The sequence below is a fragment of the Polypterus senegalus genome, chromosome 10 (genome assembly GCF_016835505.1).
Source record: "Polypterus senegalus isolate Bchr_013 chromosome 10, ASM1683550v1, whole genome shotgun sequence".
Taxonomy (NCBI): domain Eukaryota; kingdom Metazoa; phylum Chordata; class Cladistia; order Polypteriformes; family Polypteridae; genus Polypterus; species Polypterus senegalus.
The window spans coordinates 166,478,821-166,505,104 of NC_053163.1; the positions used below are offsets into that span (position 1 = coordinate 166,478,821).

Consider the following 26,284-nt stretch of genomic DNA (forward strand, 5'->3'; position numbering starts at 1 on the left):
TTTCTATCATAATCGCGCACCCGAAAGATGAATTAGAATGGACAGATCTATCATTTTGTTCTTCATACCTGTGGCCTCTGCCGCTCCCCAGCTGAATGAAGCCGAGGACGGGAAAAAAAACTCTCACCTCGGAGTACAGCATCCTCCAACCATCCTTCTGTTGATACCAGCATAGGTGAGACATCCTCACCCACAATTACAGGAGTACAGGTGAGCAGAGAGCAGAGGAGACTTCGTAGTATCGCCACGACTGCTGAAGACCTGTGCGTTGGAGCTGGGGAGTCCTCTACAGCGCATCTTCAACCTGAGCCTGGAACAGGGGAGAGTCCTGAGGCTTTGGAAAACATCTTGTATCACCCCAGTCTCAAAGGTATCTCGTTCTGGTGAGCTGAACGACTTCAGGCCTGTCGCTCTGACGTCACATGTGATGAAGACCATGGAGCGGCTGCTGCTTCACCACCTGAGGCCACCATGCCCTCGATCCTCTGCAGTTTGCATACCAGGAAAAGGTGGGAGCGGAGGATGCCATCATCTAAATGCTACACCGATCCCTCTCCCACTTGGACAGAGGCAGTGGTGCTGTTAAAATTATGTTTCTGGACTTCTCTAGCGCCTTCAACACCATCCAACCTCAGCTCCTCAGGGACAAGCCGACAGAAATGGCAGTAGATTCACACCTGGTGCCATGGATCGTGGACTATCGTACAGACAGACCTCAGTATGTGCGTCTCGGGAACTGCAGGTCTGACATTGTGGTCCGCAGCACAGGAGCGCCGCAGGGGACTGGACTTTCTCTGGTCCTGTTCAGCCAACATACATCAGACTTCCAATACAACTCGGAGTCCTGCCACGTGTAAAAGTTCGTTGATGACACTGCTATGGTGGGCTGGAGGAGGAGTATAGGAACCTAATCAAGCACTTTGTTAAATGGTGCGACTCAAACCACTTACAACTGAACACCAGCAAAACCAAGGAGCTGGTGGTGGATTTCAGGAGGCCCAGGCCCCTCATGGACCCCGTGATCATCAGAGGTGACTGTGCAGAGGGTGCAGACCTATAAATACCTGGGAGTGCAGCTGGATGATAAATTGGACTGGACTGCCAATACTGATGCTCTGTGCAAGAGAGGACAGAGACGACTATACTTCATTAGAAGACTGGCGTCCTTCAACATCTGCAATAAGATGCTGCAGATGTTCTATCAGACAGTTGTGGCGAGCGCCCTCTTCTATGCGGTGGTGTGCTGGGGAGGCAGCATAAAGAAGAGGGACGCCTCACGCCTGGACAAACTGGTGAGGAAGGCAGGCTCTATTGTAGGCACTGAGCTGGACAGTTTGACATCCGTGGCAGAGCGACGGGCGCTGAGCAGACTCCTGTCAATCATGGAGAATCCACTGCATCCACTGAACAGGAGCATCTCCAGACAGAGGAGCAGCTTCAGCGACAGACTGCTGTCACCATCCTGCTCCACTGACAGACTGAGGAGACCCCACACTATGTGACTCTTCAGTTCCACCCTGGGGGGGTAAACGTTAACATTATACATTGTACTACTAAGTTATTGTCTGCTTTTACAGGCATTGTTATCACTCTTTAATTTAATATTGTTTTTTTGTATCAGTATACTGCTGCTGGATTATGGGAATTTCCCCTTGGGATTAATAAAGTATCCATCTGTCTCTCTATCTGTCTAAAAATAAATAAATAAATAAAATGAACGAGTTGATTTAATTGCTTATATTTTAAAAATGTGCCGTCGCCGAGTTTCTAATCTTCGTGGACAGGAATAAAGAGCTGCACGTTCCCCCTTTGCCTCTTCCCCCGTTATCAATCAAATTTTATTTATTTATTATCCGCTGGCTCCTTATCGCTTCGGGTCAGTCAGCGGCTGGGCCACACGATACAACTTTGTTCACACGCAGCTCCGCTCCTCGCCGTATTTTGATTCGAGGCTCTTTTTCCTGACACTTTGTCCTGCTGATGCAGAGCTTACGGAACTCTCTCTCTGTTCTCTCCGCAGCCAACGCACTCGAGCGAGTTTGCAATCCGTGAGTCTAATCGAGTAAACATAAAAGCAAATGGAGGCCGACGCTCATTAAGAGAGAGAATTCTGACATAGCCGGCCGGCAGCCGCATCTCGCACCTCCGAGTTGGCGTCGCCAACGATTACTTGACAAGCCTGTTACTCAACGCGCCATCCAAGGGCAGTTGGCACCCGCTACATTAGGTCCTGGGTGCCATTACTGTATTTGGGCTGCTGGCTATGGAGGGGACCTCTATGCCAGCCAACATGCCCACTGAAGTCAGAGCGTTTTGCCAAACTTTATAGAAATTACGCGCCTCAGATGAGTGGACATTATGAGGGGACTGATGGCAGTCATTGGCCTGGTGACGCCAGATGTGAATGTTCACAGAAACCTCCAAAACTGCCAGGGAGAGCCAGAGAAGAAAGTCGGCCTTCTTCAACCTCTGAGGGGCACCTGAGAAGAATGCGAATACCCCTAAGTGGCTCAATAACTGGCAAGAACGTCACACTGCAGGGAGAAGGCTCATCGTCCACACGCCTGCAGTGGTGTTTATATTTTGATTTGATTGGCACTGCTTTGTTAACGTCATGGAAATCATGGTGGGGCCATGTTGGCATTTACCTATGGTACAGTATGTTACCCTCGTGCACTCTACAGCTCCAGCAATACCACTCGTCCCTTCTTCACTCCACCCAACTGCTCTCCCGACTCAGGCTCTTCCTTTATACCGGACCCTGGAGTACTTCCTGTGCAGTCACCGTGACAGGACAGCCTACCCCCACCAGCTCCCCCTAGCGGCACACGAGGACCCCCAACAGCACTGCCTGCCAGAATTGCAACTTGCATGCAGCCCTTGCGGGTGTCCAAGCGGGGTGCACACCAGGGAGACGTCGCCAACCGGTTTACTGGGGCAGCAGACTCCCCCTTGTCCATCTGTTATAAAGGACGCCCGGCCAGTAAAGGTACCACTAACCAACCTGGTCGGGATGCCCTTTTCTCCACATCCTTCCACTAAAAAGGCACCCAAGGTCAGGAACCATCCATACCATCCAGGATGCCAGCCAACCCATGTTGTCTGTTACAATATGCAAATATAATATCCAAACAACTTCTGGTGCCAAGCATTCCGGATTTGGGAAACTCAATCGGATTCACCTTCACGACCGCACCGTAGACCACCTCACACATGGACTCAAAGGGGGGGCTTGTTACACTACAAGTCATGTTACTCGGCCCCTTCCTCATTAGCCCCCCAGTCTAGCACAGTCCCTTCTTCATCACACCCCCAGTCTCACAGTCCCTTCCTCATTAGCCCCCCACTTATATGAAGTCCCTCTCTCATTAGGCCCCCAGTCTCACACAGTCCCTTCTTCATTAGCCCCCCACTCTCATGAAGTCCCTTCCTCATTAGCCCCCCTCTTATGCAGTCCCTTCCTCATTAGCCCCCCACTTTCACACAGTCCCCTTCTCATTAGCCCCCATGTCCCATACAGTACCTTCTTCATCAGCCCCCCCAGTCCTGTCCTCATCATCATCCCCCCAGTGGGTTTCAGAAGGTGACGTTTTGTTGTTTTAGTAGTACAGTACTAATTTATTTATTTATTTATTTTTTATTCACACTTTGACAAGCACTCGGGCGCAGTTCTTTACCATCCACCCACCTTTAATGAAGCCTGGCATAACGCGCCTTACGATTCCATGTGATTGACTTTTGCCCCGTTGATCAGAGTACTTGGGTGCTCTGCAGTATTTACAATACAATACAATTTACTTTTGTTTAGCCCAAAATCACACAAGAAGTGCCACAATGGGCTTTAGCAGACCCGCCCTGCCTCTTGACAGCCCCCCAGCCTTGACTCTCTAAGAAGACAAGGAAAAAACTCCCAAAAAAAACCCTTGAAGGGAAAAAATGGAAGAAACCTCCGGAAAGGCAGTTCAGAGAGAGACCCCTTACCAGGTAGGCTGGGCGTGCAGTGGGTGTCAAAAAGAAAAAGGGGGGTCAATACGATACAATACACAGAAGAGAGCAAATCCTCAATACAGTATAAAAATCAAAATATTACAAGTACGGAGCAGAATTGAACAGCAGATGATATCCCATAATAGGATTTGGATTTGTTTGGAGTCCTGGAGACCTCGGCCATCAAGCGGTCTCCCCCATTTGGCCAGTGCTTGGCCAGCCAATCCGATGAAAGGACCCCTCTACCACACGATCACTGCGATCCTCCATCAGGGATGACTTTACAAAACAACTTGGCAGGTGGGCGGTGGCACCGAGTGCCACATCTGAGTACCGAGAAGAGAAACAGAACAGGTGAGGGTTAGTAACAAATTCTAACTTCTGTTTCAGTGCTGATGACCAACACCAGAGGTGCAGTCTGCACAGTAAATCAGCAGCTCTAGTCAGGGTGTGCCAAACTGAAGTGCTGAGTCTTGAAAGCCGAGACCGAAGGGGCATCTCTTATAGTAGCAGGCAGACCACTCCACAGTTTAGGGGGCCCTGTAACTAAAAGCTCGACCTCCCATTGTTACTTTATTAATCCCTGGAATAATAAGCAGACGGGCATCTTGAGATCTTAATGTGCGCTCAGGTTTGTAAGTCACGATACGTTCAGACAAGTTAGCCGGACCTCGGCCATTTAATGCTTTATATGTTAAAAGAAGGATTTTGAAATCTGCCCTCAACTTAACCAGGCGACAGTGTAAGGATTTACAGTATTTGTATTCCTGTCTTTCAGGAGGGGTGCGGCGCTTTTCTTTCTCATAAAGCCGTTTCTAAGCCAGCACTTCGGCAGGGCAGTCAGAAGCAGGACGCCAAAGAGAAATCAAAGAGCCCTGCATATGTCATCTGCAAACCAATAATGGCAGTGCTGGAGTGGACAATGAGAAAGCAAGCAGAGGCAGAGGATGACTTCACATCCCACAGCCAAGCGCAGCGGCGGCAGTGGCGGGCATCATGTAATTAGGGGCTCCTGCAGGTGCCTCCAGGGCCGCTCCGCAAACCGGACAGCGGCTCTCTGATGAATCAGCCTGCTGGCTAGACGGAGGCTGAACGGGCTTCATCACGGAGACTTGTCACTTCACTTTAGCGTTGTCCTGCAATGATTAAAGAGGGCATGACACAGAGGCAACGCCGCGCCCAGGCTGGGGCCGTGTGAGCGGGCGCCACTGCATGCCATCCCTCTTCTGCCTCAAAATCTGCATACTAAACCAGAACAAGGTGGCTGGCACATCAGTCTCTTTAGTCAGGTTACACTATTTCTATCCAAGCCAAAGCCTGGCACAGGCACCCTAAAAATGCCACAAGAGCGTACCAGCCTTACTGTAAAGCCTGGGCTCAATTAGAGGCCAGACAGGGAGTCGCTCAGCAGGTGGCACCATTCTAGCCAGCGGGGCACAAGCCTTCTGTTATGACGTGGCGGCGCCCCTCATGTTCCTCAAGTTACAAGAGAGACCAGCAGCCTGCACAGGGGCACCCAAGACCCCCAGCTTTTTAGGGCAAGAAACAAAAAACAACACAAAAAACACCACAGAGTGAGCACTTGGGCTTGATCTGCTCCTCCTGCTGTGCTGACCACCCTACACAAGACAGGGGCACCGACCTGAGCTCCCCAAAAGCACTTTGGAGGACCCCTTGTGTCTTCCTCAGAGGGAAAGAAGTTGGACATTCCTTCCCAAGAAAATAAACTTGGCTCGGGAGGTGTCCATCCATCCATTATCCTAACACAGGGTCCATCTATTTTCCCAAAAAACTTTAGGACGACTTGGGATGAGGACAGGCCGCTCTGAAGTCTACAGCTCTCTGAGTGAAAACCGTCCTCATGTTTGTGTGGAACTGACGTTTCTCCAGCCTCCATCTGTACACCTACTGCTGCACTCCATTTGAAGGGGCAAGTCGGAATTTTCAACTGAAACATCCTCGTAAGTCGGATTTGCAAGTCAGAAACTGAGTTTGTCCGAATTCAGATTATAACGTCAACCCAAAACAGCGACGCACACCACACACTTCAGTCTATTGGGGTCTCCGTAAATCACTCAAACACTCCTATCCATGGACATGACGGATAACAACAATTGCTATTTATTCCGATGGGGCAAAACACCACAAAGGTTTTCCAGGACACGTCCATATTGGTTTTCCCCAAACGTTTCACTGGAACGCGGTCAACTCGGGTGTGGCATCATTCCCAGCTCCGATATCCGATTTCCGAGGTTAATGGAACGCAGCAAAAGCGACTACTGAAGGGCTCACTTTAAAATAACAGCGGTGTTCATTCCCTTAATAACTGCGAACACTTCAGTCACGACACCTCCTACTCTCACCTCACTCCTCCAATCTCGTCTCTCCGCTCACACTTCTCGGTCCGGGAATCAGCCAAGTCGCTCTTCTCTGGACTTCCTCGAGCGCCGCTGTGTCTCTTGAGTGATCTGACGCTCGAGCACACAGTCCTGCAGGCGAGGCCTCACCAGAACCGACACAGCGCATACCTGAACCCCTTTGACTTGCAGTCCACATGACAGGAGCCTCATATAACTAACATCCTGTGAGCCACCCATCCACCGTCTGGACCAGTCCACAACCCTCACAGGGCCTTCTCATAAGCTCTACTTCATAAGCTGCTATGTCTTTTTTGCAATATGGCTACCAAAACTACACACAGGAACCCAGTTGAGACGTGAGCAGCTACGCTATACAGCTTACACATAACGACATACTCTATAAAAATGGGGGGCGTCGTATAACCTAACATTCCTGTTAGCCTCCTGTCCGCCATCCGGACGTAGACAGTGACCAGTTCACCATGACCCCCCAGGGTCTTCCCATAAGCCCTACTTCCCAGTTTCAAACCTCCCACTGTGTATCCGATTCGCCGCCACTTCCTACGTGTGATACGTTTACATTTGCATACATTAAATGTCACTTGCCTCAGATTTGCCCGAGTCCATCTGTAAAGATTCAGCTGCTTCTAAGCGATCTGCCACTCCACCTACTTTGGCATCACACGCACACTGAACTAGTTTGCCAGTTACATTTTTATTTCAATCTGTGTGTATTAAAATCCCCGATTCCCAATGGATGCATGCCACTTAACACCTCACTTGATCCTGGAGACATTACCTGCACCACAGCCCCGTACTTCTAACGTTTCTGTCAGTTCTGCACCCTAAGGGTCCCACTCTCTTTTTTAGGGTCTCCGATGACGGCTCTCCACACCGGAAGTTGGCCGTTGGAGTAAATCAACGTTTCCTTTTAGCGCAGCACGATGACTCCAATGGTGACACACACAGCACGATGCACAGCCCGGCAGCCACATTTTCCGTGTGTCTCAGCCTCACGCCGCCCCGTCAACCAAAGGACAGGATTAGTCACGTGTCACACACGTATTACTCATACAGCAATGGCTGCTGGGTATTTCAGATTTTCACGGACCCCACAGGATGGGACACAAAGAGCGGAGCAGAGCATTGGCTCAGTTTAGTGCCAACTAAAAGACAGAACATTATTTTGCCGCCGGGGGAAATTTGGGCAAAAGGGTTCAAAACTGGGCTGGTGGGCATGAAGTGAAGATGACACCCACCAACTTGGCAATAGTGTGGCAATAAACGTCGCCTTCGCCAATTTCTCTTCCATGCCGGTGCCATGTCTGACTTTAGCTAGGACTTTGCATTCTAACCCACCGTGGACCCCCCAGAGGTTTGTTTTCCCACACAGACGCTGCCACCTGGAGTTTGTGTTTTTGTCTCCGTTTGTTGTCAAGTAAAATAAAAGGAAAAGCCCACCCCAAAAATGAAACATCCTCACATGTTCTTTACCCGATGACTTGACCATATATTGATGGGCGAGATACTTTATTAAGTTTCTTAAAGTAGTGGAAAGGTGACCAACGCTGGACAGCAGCAAACGACATCAGAAAGTCCACGTGATGGTCTGGCTTGGCTGCAGCTGCCATCACGTCCTTGAACCCAGAGACCCTCCCGATAGTCACGGACCAGGCAAAAGTACCCCGCAACATGCAATAGAGATTTAATTAACTACAGTCAAGGGTTCAAAAGTGCAGGGATCTTCAAATGAACAAATCAAATCGATAAAATCTAGTGGAGTTAAGGTGGGCAGCGCACACACACCCTGACAGAAAGCACTGCCGCACCCACCAGAGTGGGCTTAAAGCCAGCAATAAACACAAACAGACAGACGTCGGGCGACTTGCCTTTCAGTTCACTTCTCTCACTTCCCGTCTCCCCAGCTCCTCGCCCTTCTTGAGACCTGCAGACAACCGTGGCCCCCTCTCTCCCCAACGCCTGTCCCCAGTCTCATCAGGCAGCGCCCACTGACCTCCTCATTCCTGCCAGGAACCTCATTGAGCACTCGATTGCTGCCCGCTCCTCCATTGTGCTCGAAAGTGAGTGACTCGCCCCTTGGAGTGCCGGTCCGGTCGTGCCCTCGCTAGGCCAAAGACCACTCTGACTCCTCCCCGTCATGCCAGGTCACCCGCCCAATTCAGTCTTTGGTTTTGTTTTGAACTCCGACCCGTGTCCTGCTCAGGCTCCTTTTCTGTCCTTCACTGGGTGCAGGTGAGCTCTGCAGTGCCAGTCCTGGGTTTAAGAATGGAGTGGCATAAGTAAGAAAACAAGGTTGCCAGTTGAAATCTCATTACTGCTAGAACGGATCCTACTCCATAGGGCCCTTGGGCAAGGTCTGAGGGACCAACGGGTGTCCCTGCCAGGATGGGGGCAGCTCCTTTACTTGGCCAGGGGACACAAAGCTTAGCTGGGGAGCAGCGATATTCTCCTTCTGTTCCAGGACGAGGCTGCAGCAGCAGCACCACCTACCCCGGGGTTGGCATTCTAGCACCCACAGGGCAACACCCAGGAAGGACAGCCTACTTTGGGGCCCCTTTACGCAGGTAGGGTGTGGTGCCACATTTGCCATTATGGATGAACAGACAAGTCAAGCAACATGACGGCTTTCATTGGCTCACTCAACCGATTCCAACATGCAGGCTTTCGAGGCAGCGGAGGCCCCTTCTTTGTTCAGGCAGGGTGTACTAACAGTGCATGGTGGAATCGGTTCGGTCAGCCAATAAACCGTCATCTTGCTCGACCCCTCATTACCTGAACTGTCTCGCCTGTCGAGGTTCCTTGTCGATTTTATATTCCATTTTTTACGTTTGTATTCAAAGACGTTTGAACTAGTGAAGAATCCGCAAGGAGCATTTCATAATTCTGAACGGCTCTAAGCAATTTTGCATTTAGGCAGGCAGTGTGTGGCGTAGCCGAGGCTTTGGACCGCAAACCCTAAGAGTGTGGGTTCAGATCCCACCGCTGACACCTGGTGTGACCCTCAGCAAGGCACTGCACCCACCTGTGTACTCCAAGAAATGGAGCCGACTGGACCTCAAAGGTTGTAAGTCGCTTTGGATAAAGTCGTCGGCCAAATAAATAAATGTAAAAAGAACGTTTTTAGGCCCGACTGTCCCATGCCTTGTAGGGCTCCACAATAAAACAGCAGGACTGGCTATGCATTTTTTAAAAAAGACGGATAGAAAACGCTTAACTTTAGTAGACCATTTCATTCGGCAAATGCATACACAGCATGTCTGTGAAGAAACAACTTTGACCCGACAGATGCCGGACTTATCCTTTACACGAACACCCCGGTTGTTCACTACGCTGCGAGCGCAGATTCTTCTTTACCCGATCTTGCCCCAATTACAACGATGAGCTACCGCACTCAACCCAAGCTAGCCAATCGTCCACACTCGGGCAAGGGAGATGTTCCTTTTAATTACCGGCAAAAACGAAAAGAGCTTTCTGCCGGAGACGCGCATCCCGCTCTCCTTTCGTTCTTCCGCTCCTCTCCATGTACGTCGTGACTCCTCAGATTTCCTTTCTCTTGTTTTTTTTTTTCTCCACATTCTTTCACGTAAAAGCTAATTATTCCCGCGTTCTCTTTCTGACTGTCGTCTCTCCATTTAAAGAAAGATGGAAAACAAACTGAATGGGGCGATTCCTTCATTTTCGTTACTCCTCACGTAAAGGAGCGCTACGACTAAATTACCGTAAAAAAAGATTTGAAAAGCTGGTTCTAAAAATGAATAAGTAAATTATTTAATTTATTAAAATAAACAAACAAAAAATAAATCGGCTAATTTACTAACCACCGATGGAGCCATTTTGGGGTCGTCGGCTGATCGACTGTACGTGGCTGTGCATTACATCACTTCATTTCTAACCAGTAAACTCGCCCCAACGCACAATAAAATGAACCGAATTGAGTTTGCACCTCCAACTCTTTCCCAGGTGGACTCTCTGAAGGTCACAGCCGCTACACTAAATGGCAGACATGTCACCCGAGCGCCAGGTTTTCGACTCCCAACCAAACAAAACCCTCGACGCATTTCTAGTTGGCCATCCCAGTTGGATCTGGAGGGTTCAGGTGGTAAGTGTTCTATTCAGCTGGATATTCCTTCAACCAGATGGGCTGCCCTTTCGGACCCCCAAATCCTAAATAGAATTTATTTTTGTATAGCCCAAAAATCAAACAAGAAGTGCCGCAATGAGTTTCAACAGACCCTGCCTCTTGACAGCCCCCCAGCCTTGACTCTCTAAGAAGACAAAGAAAAACTCCCAAAAAAACTCTTGTAGGGAAAAAATGGAAGAAACCTTGGGAAAGGCAGTTCAGAGAGAGACCCCTTTGCAGGTAGGCTGGGCATGCAGTGGGTGTCAAAACCAGTGGGGTAAATACAATACAATACAATACAATACACAGAACAGAACAAATCCTCAATACAGTATAAAAATAAAACATTTACAAGTACGGAACAGAATTGAACAGTAGAAGAGATCCCATAATATGATTTGGATGGCAACCCCTGTAACAAGACTAGGCACCCATAAGAGTAAAACCCCAGTATTATTTTATTTAGTTTCAAACCCACTAAATGCAATTCAGGCTGGCGGGCAGCGGCCATGGATGGGCCACCAGTCCAGAGCAGTGCCCACTCAGACAGACACCGACACTCAATGCAGTATAACAAATGTGATATTTGGGGTTTTTATGCAATAAGACTCGCTCCGGTGACACAGTGCCAGCCAGAATGACACAAAACCAGTGAGCGGGTCACTCAGACAGAAACAGCAGTGCCTTCCATCAGCCATCCGATAGACTCACAAACTGTCAGAGTATAGATAGATCGATAGATAGATAGATCGATAGATAGATAGATCGATAGATAGATAGAGAGATAGATAGATAGAGAGATAGATAGATAGATAGAGAGATAGATACTTTATTAATCCCAAGGGGAAATTCACATAATCCAGCTGCAGTATACAGATACAAAAAACAATATTAAAGAGTAATAAAAATGAAAAAAATGAAAATAAAATTAATGTTAGCATTTACTCCCCGGGTGGAATTGGAATTTAGGCCGTGTCTAGCCAGAACCCCAATCCCCCCCCCCGGCAATGCCATCCACGCTGGTGCTGAAATGTGCCCGCCAGCAGGCCAGCAGGCCGGCGATCAGACCTCAAGTGACCCTCTACACTCCTGACGTGTTGTTTCATATTTTTTTTTTCCCATAAAACTTCCCTTTATCAGCAGAAGCCACCAGAAATGCTGAGCCGGCAAATTCCAGCAGTTACTTCTCTTTTGCATGGAAACAACTTGTGTGGCTTTCGGCCGGTGACTCAACTAGAATTCTGTGTCACCCAGACCTTCTTAGTCAAGCCAGGGGACGTGACATGAGGGCACAGAAAAAGGAAAAAAAAAACAAAAAGTTTCCCTTCCAAACTCTGCCTGCAGAAATACTGGGCCTCTTTGGCTGGACAGGCGAGCCACCAAGATGGCACCTGCAGGGGAGTCACAGTTCTAAAGGGACCCCCCTCTCTCTCTCTGGACTGTCAGGGGCACAAAGACCTCCCTACCAGGACCACACAGGGGTGGGATGTTGAGGTCGTCTGTGCAATGAACCGAGTCCTACTTGTTGCGGGGTAGCAGGGTGAAGATTTTGTTTCTTGGATTTCTATGGCGCATTCAGCGCCACAGGGGGTCCAAAAGGCGGGGGCAGAAGCTCCGGTCAATGAGGGCCAATGTCACCACTGTGTCCTGGATGATGGACTACCGAACTGGTAGACCACCGTTTGTGTGGACTGTAAGTGGTGTATCAGACATGGGGCTTCCACAGGGACCTGCATTGGCTCCTTTCTTGCGGACCCCCAACTGCACACCTCAGACTTGAGACAGAATAACAAATCAAGGCGTCATCTGCAGAAATGTCTTGATAACTCGGCGGTGGGCGGACACTCCTGTGGCGCTTTGCTGAATTGGGCAAACCGTCGTCCTGATGTTAAGGAGCAAGTGGTTCAAAGGACATAATTTCAGATTTTTAGGTGGGGAGGACACATAAATACCTCGAGGCGCATCTAAATGACATGGCTGGCTGGAGTACCAACACCAAGGGTCAAGAAGGGAACAAGAAGAATCAGAGTGGGCATTTGGTGTATGCAGGCCAACTCTTAACATGTTCTCTACCGGACTGGAATGGCATCAGTGCAGGTGACACTAACAGACTAAACTAAAAAGGGTGACCTCCATCTTGGGAGTCACTCGAGGATGTGACAAGACAAGAGGTCACAGCATGACTCCGAGGAGCACATTTAGTAGACTGAGACCACCATGGCAGTCCAAGGAGCACCACGTGGGGTCACTTCAACCTGCAGTCATCAACCAAGCTCTATAATGGGTCACCCCTCAGATGAGGTGGTCCTGTGCCCCCTCTGCATGGAATGGTGATGAGCTGATCTAGCAATCATACAACCTGAAGCTAAGCATGTGTGGGCCTTGGATGGGAGACCACCTACTGTAGGTGAAGCTTGGGTTGCTGCTGGAAGAGGTGTTGGTGTGGCCAGCAGGGGGCACTTACCCTGGGCTCTGAATGTGAATCCCAATGCCCTAGTGCGGTGATGGGGACAATGTGATGTCAAAACGGCGCCAATCCCTCTGGGAGGTCAAAACGACGCCAATCCTTCAGTGATATCCTGCCCCTCTGTGGTCATTAAAGATTCCCGAGTACCCTCTGTAAAGAGCAGGGTGTATCCCAATGTCCTGGCTAAACTCCCCTCCATGGCCTAGTCAACCTGGCCCCCTAATCATCCCCGGACTCTGACTGGCTAACTATCTCTCACCCCTTCACCACCTAACAGCTAAGGTGTGGTGGGAGTACTGGCGCAAAAATGGCAGCTGCTGCATCATCCAGGTGGGTGCTGCACATTGGTGGTGGTTGAAGTGGCAAAACAAATGCAATATAAATGTAAAGAATTATTATTATTACCTAAACAGACAACAATGCCATGTGCCAATAGTGGCTGCCATCCTGTACTGTGACTGACATATGTGCCATACTAATCGCTTTACACTTGACTTCTAGAATATTCATGTTTTTTGTCTGTTGTCGACATACTGGAGGTTATGATTGTTCTTCTCCTATTAGATTTGGGCCTTTGTTTGGTCTACAGAACCCCAGCAGTCTCCTTTGGGATTAACAAAACTTCTATTAAAGGAGACAGAGAGAGAGGAGCAGGCCATGGGTGACTGGCAGCAGACGAGCACCAATCATCAAGGACGGCAGGTGACAAGTGACAACTGCCACGGCTAACAGGTAGTACCAGGCTTGTCTATTCAAGAGAGTGCCAGGTGGCCACTCATTCGGAGGCTGTATGCCATTTGGAGTTGAGCTTGGCATCAGGGGGCAAGTGGAGTCGAAGTGCAGGTGGGGTGGCGGCTCAAGGTGGAAGGCCACCAAGCCCGAACAACACACCTGCTCAGGGAGAGCCTGAGGAGCAGCAGGACTTTGGTCAGTCACTCCATGGTGTCGACACACAAGTGCAGGCCTCCCGGTGGGCTCAGTCTGGCGGTGTTCACCTAACACGTTCCATTTGTCGATGAAAGAGGTCAGGTGGTCCGTGCCAATACGATGCTAATGAGTAAAGTTAAGAGACTAGAGCCTGAGAGGTCACTACTGAATCTTAGCTTGGGGATGCTTAGCGACAGACCCCCAGCTGCCAGGCTAAAGCTTCCCGTATGACAAGAATGCTACAAGTGGCACGACGGGTCATCTCATCCTGGGATTTAGCGGTTGTGGTGTAACAGACAGAAGTGCATGGCGTGTCCCTCCTGCCATGGGTCCACAGTCAGGACATCCATGGCAAAAAAAAAGAAATGGAGGGAGCCAAGTAAACGGCAGAGCAGAAGCCGACATCGAAAACAACAGGAGATCGCCACCTTCGGCAGAATCGGGGTCTTTTCCTTCCTTGCTCATCTTGTGGGCCCGCAGGCTGCCTTTTCATATTTTGGAGTTTCCTGGGACTTTCAGCCAGCGCTGCCCTGATGTTTAGTAAGTCTCGAGAGCATTTAATAAGTGCAAAGTCTGTGTTCGGCCCTGCAGTGGTGGGTAAAGGGTGGAATTAAAATAAAGGTCACGTCGCCTCTGGGTATTAATTATTAAACAAACAAGTCTACAGGGTCCAACAATCACCAGAAGATCACTTATTAATAATAATAATAATAAAAGAACAAAATCAGGTGCGCTACACGGGCCCATCAAGATATGGTGTGCCGTCAGTAATCTCACAGGAAGGACGGACCACCAATAACAAGAAACAAAGCTGACATTACTGGTAGCAAAGAACCAGAACTTCCACAGGCTGTATGGAAAACAGGCATTGTGGGCCGCAGACACCACCACCCGTGACCCGTAGGGGGCACAACACAACCAGCCGCTGCATGTGGGCTCTGCGGCCCCCAGATTCATTCACAGTCCGTGTCCACGGCCAAACGAAATCGCCGTCCTACTCAACGGCCTCTGCAGCACACCTTCCTTACCCAAAGTTGCTCAGACGAGCAAATAATCGCTCCCATTAGACGGCTGGCAGACAACTAGTTATTATGTGCAGGAATAGAAAGCGAGCAGAAGCGAGAGATAAAAATGACAGGCTAGAGACCGCCGTGTTACTCAGAGCCTGGGAAAAGGAGTGAGCAACGCTATGGCGTCCAGCAGCCTGGAAAAGATAAAAACAAAACGCCGGGGGCTGGCTGATCGAGGAGAGGAACACACAGGGGGCTTCGCATTCTTATTCTTCAAAGATGGCAGCTTCAGTCAAACCCCCAGAGAGAAGACAGTCCGAAACGAACCACTCGGGGGGGGCGGCGCCACACTGGAAGAGGGGCCGCCGAAAAGACCAAAATCACGGGGCGAGCGTTTAAGGGACACTCCAAGCTCAGCCACCAGTTACTGTGCCCAGAGCTGTTCAGAGCGCAGTCAGAAGGCTGCAATGGGAGAAACCTTAATGGGACCCCCAGCGTATCGCAGGACGTTCTCACCCTCAGTGGCACATTTAGCTCACCACATGCCACCTCTGTAAAACTGGTGTAGGAAACACCGTGCCAACTCCCAGCAGACCAACGGGTGAATTCTGTGACACCATCCTGCATTGCAAGCCCAATGTGACTCAAAAGGGACAATCTGGTAACAGACCCACCCTAACCCCTCCAATCCCCCCCACTACCGAAATTCAAAGCTAATCCCCAAACAAACATTAAAAGAAAAACAAAAGCACAAAGATGGAACTCAATTTGTCCCCAGGGGCGAATTTGTCAACTTAACTCCTGCCAGGAGAGCACAGAGATGACAGCTCATCATCCCGTCACCTAACACTGCTGTCCCCCTCAGCTGCCACCCAGCTGGCGCAGCCATTAAGGATTCCACTCGGCGAGTAAAGCCGGACCCTGCAGACCCGAGGGGGGCCAGAGATTTGCAGTCGCGTTATTAAAAAATCCTGCCTCGATTTCCTCTCAGAAATTCTTTCATTTCTTTTTATTGATCGTTGTATCCAATTTGCGAGGGTCACCCCCCCCAATGCTGCAGCTTCCACTTCAGTAAAAATAAATTAATTACGGCGACATCGATTCCAGTCACGTTCAGCCTTCTGGGGGTTTGTTTGTAGTTTGGGGTCAAAGTAGTCACGTGGCTGCACGACGAGGGGATATCCAGACTGATCTCGCTGTCGGCGGCGCGTCTTCTACTCTCATTGGACTCCCACCCGGGCATTTACCCCGAGTTGGTGTTAACGTTGAGTTACTCTGTGATCGGAGTTAAAGGCGCCACGTGAAACAAAGACAACTCATCTATGATATACTTACATGCGGCAAATTGGGGGGCCACTTGGAAACAAGTGTGAGAAGACCAGGGTACACAACTGACTAGCACAAATATGAAGAAGTCGGTTACCAGACTGAATCATCCCAAGATCAGAAAGTGGGAGTCCTCAGCCTGCTAATGGCCTGAAAATGAAAAGCATGGAAATCCTCACCTTGGAAAAGTAAAGGTGAGGCTGGAGCAACTGTCACGTCAAACGGCAAAGGGACCTCCAACTGGTAGATCTTGGGAGGACCCCCTCGTGAACGTTCAAAATTCTCAAAGACTTCAAACCATTTCTGAGAGGATACAGTTATTTACTTAGTGGAAACTTCTACCCAAAGACGTCAATATAATCGAGTAAACGTCAGACTGGGGAACTGTTCATGAGCAAGTGAGGACAAGGGTACAAGAATGATCATTAGAAAGTCGCTTTGCAAGATGGAACCACCACGAGATCAGCAGGTCGGAGTCCATCCTGAAAGTAATCAGCCTGCTAGGGATTGAAATGGAGAGCATGGAAATCCTCGCCTCTGAAAAGTAAAAGGTATGGCCGGAGCAACTGTCACGTCAAATGACGAGGGGACCTGAAACTGGCAGATCTTGGGGGGGACCTCCTCGTGAACGTTCAAAATTCTCAAAGACTTCAAACCAACAGATTATGCACAGACATAATTCCAAAAACTGTAATTTCAGGTCTAAAACATCGAGATTTGTCAAAATCGCGAAATGTATTTTTTGGACGATTCCAATACTTTTCCTACACTTTGTAAACGAGAAAGTCAGGGAGGTCTAAAACATCGAGATTCATCAAAATCTCGACATTGAATTTTTTGGACGATTCCAATACTCTCCCTCTACTTCATAAACGAGAAAGTAAATAACCCTGACAAAAACTAACGAGCAGACAAAGCAGCTCACGTTTGTTCTCTTTTGATGCTGTATAAAAACAAAGAGTGATGGCATCGATGCCACGTCCAGGCCTCTCCCTCGACTACGTATTAAACAGGTTAAAAAAAAAAATTACCAATAGTCATCTCTGAAGTATCCTTTGTCTAAAACGAAAAAAAAAAAATTAAAAAAATCAATCCGACCCACCGGCGGGATCAATGGAGAAGCTGAGAGCGAGTGAGTGAGTGAGTGAGTGAGCGGGCGGGCAGCACAGCCACTGGCAGGGTGGCCTGGCGGAGTGAGTGCGAGCGAGACAGCGGCACCGCAGGGCTCATTCTCTGTCATTGATAATCGGCTCCGAGCGGTGAAGAGAAAAAAAAAAAAAAAAAAGTGTCACGTGAAGATCAAAGACTTGAGAGAGAGACGGGGGACCGGGACCGCCGATTTGCTTCCCTCTCTGATGTTGCATGTGGAAACACTCAGCCGTGCGTCTCTTTATCAGTATTTGCATGCTTTGGCAGCGCCACATGTGTCACACAAACAAAGCACCTTTCAATGGCAGCGATTAGCACTCTGTGGCAGAACAAGGAGTACAAATAAATCTGTGATACGAAGGGGGAAGAAGGAAAGATAAAAAAGGGCCGCCGCGCACGTTAAAACACCTGGGAAAAGGCTCCTCATCCGAATGGCCGCCTCGTTCTGCTTGTCGTGTGCATCCAGGTGGGCTCGTCACAAAGAGACACGGGGCGGCTAACAACGGGAAAACACAAACCAGTGGATCACATAGAAGAATTATGGAGAAAATGACATACATGAAGCAGACCACCAGAACTCCCCCAGCTACTTGGCAATTTCCAGTCGTCTAGTACCGAGACTTCAACCTGTCTGTACTTTTAAAACGTTTAACATCAGGAGTACCGACAATAGTGTTTGCTGTCTAGTGCGGACTCACTGCAGGCCCCATTAGTGGTGGGCTGTTACTAAAATAAATTTTAACCACGACATCGATGCCAGCTTTCCCACCTCAGTGCCACACAACTCCAAACCAAACCATCCCCAGCCTTACTGCAGCCTCCCTGGTGTGCCGTGCCATCGCGCCGTTTCACACCCTCTTGATAGCTGTGAGCTCCCCCATCACCTCGAAGAACTAGGGTGGGGTAGGGGGGTCCCCCTGAAATCCTGATCGCAGTAAAGAAATAATAACCTCCTCCCCCGTGAAGTCCCGATGGCACCAACACCATAAATGGGTGTTGTGTGAAGTCTGCAGGGCACTGAAGCAGTGGGGGGTAGCGGTTGTAAATTATCTGCGACATCTCGATCGTGTCAAGGGGGTTTCCCATGAAATTCTGATCATGTCAAAGCAAAAATATCCCCCCGATAACGGCAAAGCAATAAACGGGTGTTCTGTGAAATCCACGTAGAGGTGAAGCAATGGGGGGTTTGTTGTGATGTCTCGATCATGTCAAAGAAAAGGAATGGGGGTCTTCATGAAGTTTTCATGATGCTGAAGCAATAAATGGGTGGTCTGTGAAGTCCGCATCGCACGGAAGGAATGGGTGGGGGGTTGTAGATCGGCCCACCAGCCAGGTTGTTTTGTCTGCCTAAGGTAAAGCCATCTCTGATGGAGGATCGCAGGAATCGTGGGAAAAAGGGGTCCTTTCATCGGATTGGCTGGCCCAGCACTGGCCAAATGGGGGAGGCGGCTTAATGGATGAGGTCTCCAAATCATATTATGGGATATCATCTACTGTTAAATTCTGCTACGTACTTGTAAAATGTTTATTGTATACAGTATTGAGGATTTGTTCTGTTCTGTGTATTGTATTGTATTGCATTGACCCCCTTTTTTGACACCCACTGCACACCCAACCTACCTGGAAAGGGGGCTCTCTCTCTGAACTGCCTTTCCTGAGGTTTCTTCCAATTTTTCCCTACTGGGTTTTTTTTTTGGGAGTTTTTCCTTATCTTCTTAGAGAGTCGAGGCTGGGGGGCTGTCAGCCGTCATTGCAGCACTCATTGTGTGATTTTGGGCTAAACAAAAATAAATTGTATTGTATTTAGGATTTGGGGGTCCGAAAGGGCAGTCCATCTGGTGAAGGAATATCCTGCTGAATAGAACATTTACCACCCGAACCCTCCAGATCCAACCAGGATGGCCAGCTCTGCAATGCAATGCTTGGACGCAATCGGGGTTTCCCGTGAAGTCGACTTGGCGTCGAAGCAACGGGCTGCAGACTGGCTCCCCGTAACGTACCGATCTCCATGAAGTGTGCACTTTGTTTTGTGAAGTCAACTAAATGGACGTTTTTACACAACCGCAAGGGCAACTGTCGGAGTTTTTTCAAGAAAACGTAAAGTTTGCTTCCAGTAACGAAAAATCCCAAAATGTTGGTACGAAAATGTGGGGGTTCTGGACTTTTCCAGTAGCAGTTACACCACACAACTGAAATGTTGGGATGGAAGGGGGGGGTCTCTCTTTGAAATTCCCTTCTCAAGATTTAAACGGGGGGGGTCTCTCTTCCCACCCAATGTGTCTTCATGGAGGTTCTAAGGTCGGGGTTTGCTGTGAAGGCCCACTGAAGCGATTCGATGGGTGATGTAGGACTTTATGAAAACTCAATTGTTGTATTTGTGTCCCACACTTCCTGGCCAAACAAAACGTCGCCGATTGAATTTAAATACGCAAATCCTTCCGAGTCAAAGCCGGGATCATTATGGCAGCGATTCATGTTGGATTCCTTTAAGCGACGCAAGTCCATAGCTTCCCATTTCTTAAGCTGGAGACGTTTCCTGCGGTTGCGATCTGCATGAATTTCTTAATTCAGGTGGCTGAAATCCATTGAACCAAGTTAAGAACTGTCCGGCGCATCGTGAAAACGTGAAGGAACGGTGGTGAACCACCAACTATGCAGAAGAAAATGTAGTCGGGGGGATCGCAAATGGTCCAAGACCGGCGACCACTAAAACGCTTGGTGAGGTCAAACTGCGCAAAATGGACCATGGAACTCATGACTGTGACTACGTGGGAACGGACGAGGGACTCCACATCCACAACGCAGGGAGAACTTACAGGACTGGGACACATGAAAACCAGTGAGGATTGGGAACATAAAGACTGGAGGAGTGCGGATGACGAGACCAGACTCAACCAATCCCGGAGCGAAGAGGGCAGCAGGGTAAGAAGGGACACGCGCACACAAAGTGATGGCCCGTCATGGGTGGTCTCCACTGAACAAGGCTCTGGGGTGCAGCACTATGACCTGGGATGGCTTCAGTTGGCCTCATCGCGGCTCAGCAATGATAAGCGGCAGCAGGATGAAGCCTGGCGAGTACCTGAAACTACTGGATGGCCGGCGTATCCCATCCCAGGACGACGAAGGGTCAAAGAGCACACAGGAGTCATCTTCACGCTCAAAGTGGCCGCCACACAGTCCTGATCTTTTAACCCTTTATGGAGCGGGTTGTCTCTCCCACTGTCAATACAAGATCCCTTCCCGATCTGGGCAAACAATAAACATTGAGACGTCGTGCAAATTCATCGAGACAATGGCATGACGTATGTGCGCCGTAATCGAATCGAAACATTAAGGTGGGCGACTTTTCACCATCTTCCCGTTTGTCTGTGTTGCTGGCTGGGAAGCATTCTGAGCGACAGTCTGCTTCGTGTGAAACCGCGCTACGTAAATAAACGTCGCCATTTGACTTGTTACACACCGTGTCCTGTTTCAGTGACAATGGTGACATTTCTAACACAAGCGGCACCCACAAATAAAATGAAGTATGGCCACAAGGAAAGTGAGCGGGAAACTCCCACCACACAAGAAAGTGTCACTCAATTTGGTCCAAGCAGGTGACGGTGCCCCAATGGAGGGGTGGGCTAACACGTCTGGCGCGGTAACAAGGGCAGGTGAGCAGCTATGGGGGCAAAACAAGTGCCTCTGTGCCACTGCGGAAAGCTGGCCCTGCCTGTCACTAGCAGAGGAACAAAAAGCTGACGTGTGTGGCGCTTCCAACTGAGGCAAGCATTCGTTGTGCCCCCCCATGTCTCCCTAACACCAATATGGAGTAAAAAGGAGCTCCAGCTGGGGAAGCCCCTCGGTGTCCCAGCAGGAGTGGATGATTGTAAACATGGGGTGGGGTCCTACCTGGGACAACAAAACCCAAAGAGTGCCAACGGGTTGTCCCGGGTGTGTGGCCGGTCTACTGCCCGATTCAACCCGCACTTCTCTTTCTTTGTCTGTTTTTATACAAACACTCGATTGAGGAGACGCCCACTTTCTTCAGCTGGGATAAACACTTCGTGGCAGGGGGCCAGGGCCGAAGTCCCCGCGGAGCAGAGCAGAGCAGTAAAGCAGGGGAGAAATGGACGGGAGGACTTCACCTGTAAACAAAACAAGCTGGCAGCGGCCATGGGGGGGGCTGCTTTACAACAGCCACTGACTTGCAGGCCGCTAAAACACTCGACAGCTGCCAATCAGCGGCACTGCATGTATGTGTGTGTCTTGTGGAATTTAGCCAAAAAGGAATCTCGGCATCCATTCTTTACTGACAATTGCACTTCCAATCAATCGGAAAAACAGAAGCAGACTTTGTGGAAATGGCATGAAGTGTAACACCGAAGCAGAGCAGACAAAAGGGCAGGCGATGGCTTAGTGGCTGAAGACCCCCCAACCCTACATGCCTGTACTGTCATCCTCTGAATAATAGACAATGGCTTGCCGATCTGCTACTTGGAAGGGACACTTCGAAACAAAGCACCGCTGGAGCCGGGGGCACATTCCTGACACTCTCCTTCCACGCGCCGCTCGCTCCGTGTGCTACAATTCCATCGTGATGTGACAGGGAACAGACGGCAGCAAAACAACACAACACAGGGAGAATGAGACCCCCGACATGCCCATCCTCACGGCTACTTGAGGGGCTAAGCAATCGGAATGAAGCGGCCAGCGAGAAATCAACACTGTGGAAAGCGAAGGGGGGGAGAGGGGTGTCACAAAAGTGGAATTTGCTCAGCGACTTGGCAAATGGAAGACACAGGAAACCCAGTGCAGCTGGTGAGAAGTTGGGTATAAGAGAAGGTCAGGCAATGCGCCCAAGAGCTGGGCAAGTTAAGAAGGGGCGGGGGTTAAGTTAAGCATATCTCATCCAAAAAGGGCACCAAAGATGGGAAAGTTCAAAAGAAATAAAATTGTTAAAAAAATAAATACATGTGAGAACAACACTCTTTTTCACGCTGAAGCGGCACAATGCGATTCCCATCATGTCTGTCTGTGCCACTTCCAGTGGTAGCAGCTGTGCCCCTCGGATCGCCTGGCATAAACTAAAACAGTGAAAAAAATAAAATATGCAAGCAAAACCTGCCTCCTTGTCCAAATCCCCGTTTTATGATGGGAGCCTTCCTCGTTTCAGTTGTCGCTATTCCCAAATCTAATTTTACAAGGTGGTACCGAATTTGACCAATTTAGAAAATATATTTGGGACCAAAGATGACAGCTGCAGGGGGCATCGGTTGATCTGGATTTGATCAAGACAATGCCATGCAGAGAACACAAGTTCTATTAATATTAAACAGCTCCTTGAAGACATGCTGACTCCCTTCACCCCACCCTACTGTACTCTGTGCAATTCAAGGAGATCCGACTGAAGAAGACAACAACAACAGCTCGGCGACCCCCGAGATGATGAGAAAAGATGGACCACTGAGAATCACGGCGACTCGGATTTACCAAAACGGAAGGGGAAAAAAAAAAGAAACGGGGTTTTGTCCGATGCTCGAGCTCGAGGACGAGGAGCAACAATGGGAAGCGCCTGCTCGTACTCGCGCCTGATTTTGTTAATATAGCGCCTCACACGACAAGCAGATGTCCTTACTTTAGCATCCTGGCAGCTCGGAATAAGGTGGTCTGCCGCATCGTGGCGGGTAATGAGTGGCCGTAGCCTCACAAAACAAACACCAGACGAGACTTGATGCTCACAGCCGCTTTCGCCGAAAATCCACCGATGACAGCCTCGGCGCGGCTCGCTATGGCGAGGCCCGGCCCTCCCTTCGTTTCGTTTCTCGCGGCGGACAGGTGCGGCGTCGCACTCACCTCATACTGGATGTACTGCTTCCTCCACTCGGGGGTGATGTGGGCGGATAGATGCTCGGCGAACTTCATGCTGGCCGCGTCCCTCTGGCTGCGGTCTGAGTGGCGTTCCTGTTAAATATCACCGTAGTCTCCCGGCTCGTCCCCGCTGCTGTCGTGCTCCAGGGGCTCCCTCCCCAACATATTACACCGGGCGGAGATTGTGTACAACGCGGGCCCGGAGATTCCTGGGCGCCGGGACAAACGGCTGCAGTGTGAGCACCGACAACGACTCACCAGCACTTCTACTGTTGCTGCTGCCTGACGCGCTCTCTCTCGGTGAGTCTCCAGCGCCACTGTCCGCCATCACAGGCGCCGCCCTACGTCAGCACGCAGCGCCTCGGCTCCGCCCACAAGGCCGGTCCCTGCCGTCGCCGAGCAACAGCGTCACCTGGGAGCGGCTAGCGAGCCCGCCAGTATTTGTGGCTTGGCAGCCGACAAAGACAGAGACGGAGAACAGAACCTGGACGGAAGTGAACTTGAGCTGCTCCCGCACTGACGGCGACGATCGGGAGCGGATGGTTACGATGCCTCCGAAGCGCAGCCCTTTGAGTCCACGCTTTCGGAGTCCGCTCCTTCTCTAAACGCGGCGCCAGCATCTCGCGACAGGTGCTACAGAAACAACACCTGCATGGCCAGTTGGGTGATTTCCTAGCTGGTCTGTCTACTTTTGTTAAGGCGTTTTCATTGGGAAACTTCGGTTAGTTTGGAACATTTAAAACTATGACGGAAAAACAAAACAAATTCTTCCCATTCAAAGTGAATACTTTAATTTCCATGAAGGAACGCCCATTTTCATTGATCGTACCCGCCTCTTTACGTATCAGGTTCAATCTGCATAAATCACGCCCCCTCTTCAGGCAAAGTAACCACAATCCTTCTGTTGCGCACGATGGCTCAAGCGGCAAAAAAGAAACGCCCACTTTAATGCGTAAAGAACAAGGGGGGGGCTTGAAAGACAGAAGATTCCAAGGATGAGCACATTCTCTTCAAGAGGACCGCACTAGCTGCTAGTTTTTTAATTCAGCAAATCAAATGAGTGTGAATGCAGAAATAGCTCAAAGACAAAGCTGATAGGTAAGAAGGTTATCTACACGGTGGCGCGTGAGAAGAGTAAGGGGGAGCGCATTTCACCATCCCAGTGTGTGTGCGTGTGCTTTATGCAAGGCACTATATAAAGTAAACGCTGATTGGCTGGTTTTAAAGCTCAGCAGTTCGCTACCAAACCCGTTCGGTTCACAGCTGGGCACAGTCTAGGAGCGGACTGCATGTTCTCTGCTTGTCGGACCTTCTTGATTTTTTTTATACATGCAGGATAAGTAAAGTGGCCCCTTATAAGTGAGTGGGGGTGTGCAAGTGATTGACGCCCCTCCAAGTTTTTTTTATTTTTGAAACACGAAAGTACAATGCATTTACAATACTGCATGATATGTGGACGTGGACACATTTGTTGGTACGCCTCCACAAATAAAGAGGAACCCACCGTTGTCTCTGAGACTGTAGCAGCCACAAATCCGCACCCATCCCAGTTTCCCAGGATGCTCCTCAGGGCTCAGTGTTTGGGCCGTTACTTTTTTAAGTACGTGAAGGTGACTGTGGTGTGATGAGATTGGGGTCCACGGCGGGACGACTTCTTCTTTTAAACGTAGTGTGCTCAGGCTTGGAGGAGCGTGGGAGCATGCGGTAGCGGTGGTGTTCACAAGGGAATCGGCGAGCCCCCGTTCACATGCGGACACACACGCCAATGCCCTCATTGCCACTCAGAGGAGTGTAATTAGGCCCACTCAGGTATAAAAACAGCTTGAACAGCGCAGCAAAAATCGAATGAGATCGAAAAGGAAAGGCAAACGAAGACGGCGACGGAGGTTATGGTGGAGGAAAGAAAAAGCCGAGGAGTCAGGATGGTGGCTGAGCTGGTGCGGTCACAGGAAAGTGGCAGGTGGTTGAGAATTGGCCCCAAATGGATGGTGCCCATGGGGGTCAGGGTCATGCCTGCTGAGTGCAACAGGACCAGAAGCGACCAACCGCTCCGGGTGGGCTCTCACTGAAGGTGGTGAGAGATGGCATCATTGGCAGGGCCCAGGGTCCAAGGGATGGCACCAAAGAAACGAGCCAGTAAGAGGGCTGACTGTGCTTGTCGGAAGGCGTCTCCTACTGTAGAGCAGACCAGTCGGGAGGCACAGAGGCTCATGGGGGTTTCTAAAGAAGACCCCAACTGTGTTGTAATTGTGTCAGGCATGTGCTCAGTTTAAAGGTAATTCTCCGCCGCTCCAGGAGATGGCGCTGTTATGATAACGTTCTCTTGTTTTCCCCTGTCTGCACACCAGAAGACTGACGGCTCTCCGCCACCAATGTCACTTCCGCTGTCCCTCCACCTGGACCCGGCACCATACGACCCGAAGAGCCGCCATCTTAGCCAGTCACGATAGCACTCCGGTCTGAGAGGACTCAATTTTGTGTTTTCATGTGCTTTCTGTTGAAAACAAAATCATTTCCATTATGCGGGGTTTGACCAAACGTACCCCAACACTCTCACTGTTGTTACAATTGATGATTGGTTCATTTATTGACTTGTAACCCCCATTTCGGCGGAGTGGTGACTCTGAGGCCGGGGACCTGCACTGGCAATCGGAAGGCTGCTGGGTCAAATGCCAGAAGTGATTCCGGGGTATCCTGGGTATGACATTACCCTCCGGTGGGCCCTCCAACTACAGGGAAAACCTGGGGGCAGGACTGGCACTCAAGCCCTCATCAAAAAAACCTCCCAGTGTTCCATTGTGGTGCCAAGGTGTCACCCTAATCTGGGGTCCTGAGGTGGTTTGTCACGTGGTGGAGGTGGCAGATCACGGTATCAGCGCAGGCTCCTAACCTCTCTCTCTTTTAACAGTTTTTATTCTACAATATTTATTGCTAGCAGGAGTACCCGGCGTTGCCCGGGAATCGATTACTGGTGCCAAATGAAAGAAACAGAACATAGAAATAGAAGAAGCAGTTTTGTGATTCACATTTTATTGTCTGGATTCTGTCTGCTGTGGTGTTTCAGACG

The 26,284-nt window shown here is 49.8% G+C and overlaps 1 protein-coding gene across 1 annotated transcript in view; it reads right to left on the reverse strand.

Moving 5' to 3' along the window:
• The window catches only part of xpr1a (xenotropic and polytropic retrovirus receptor 1a), a 108,160-nt gene extending 84,590 nt beyond the window's left edge, over positions 1–23,570 (reverse strand). The window contains exon 1 of the mRNA XM_039767760.1: positions 23,203–23,570. Within this exon, the coding sequence (XP_039623694.1) occupies positions 23,203–23,271 (69 nt within the window). The 5' untranslated portion in view covers positions 23,272–23,570. The remainder of the gene's footprint in view (positions 1–23,202) is intronic.
• Positions 23,571–26,284: the final 2,714 nt, after the last annotated feature.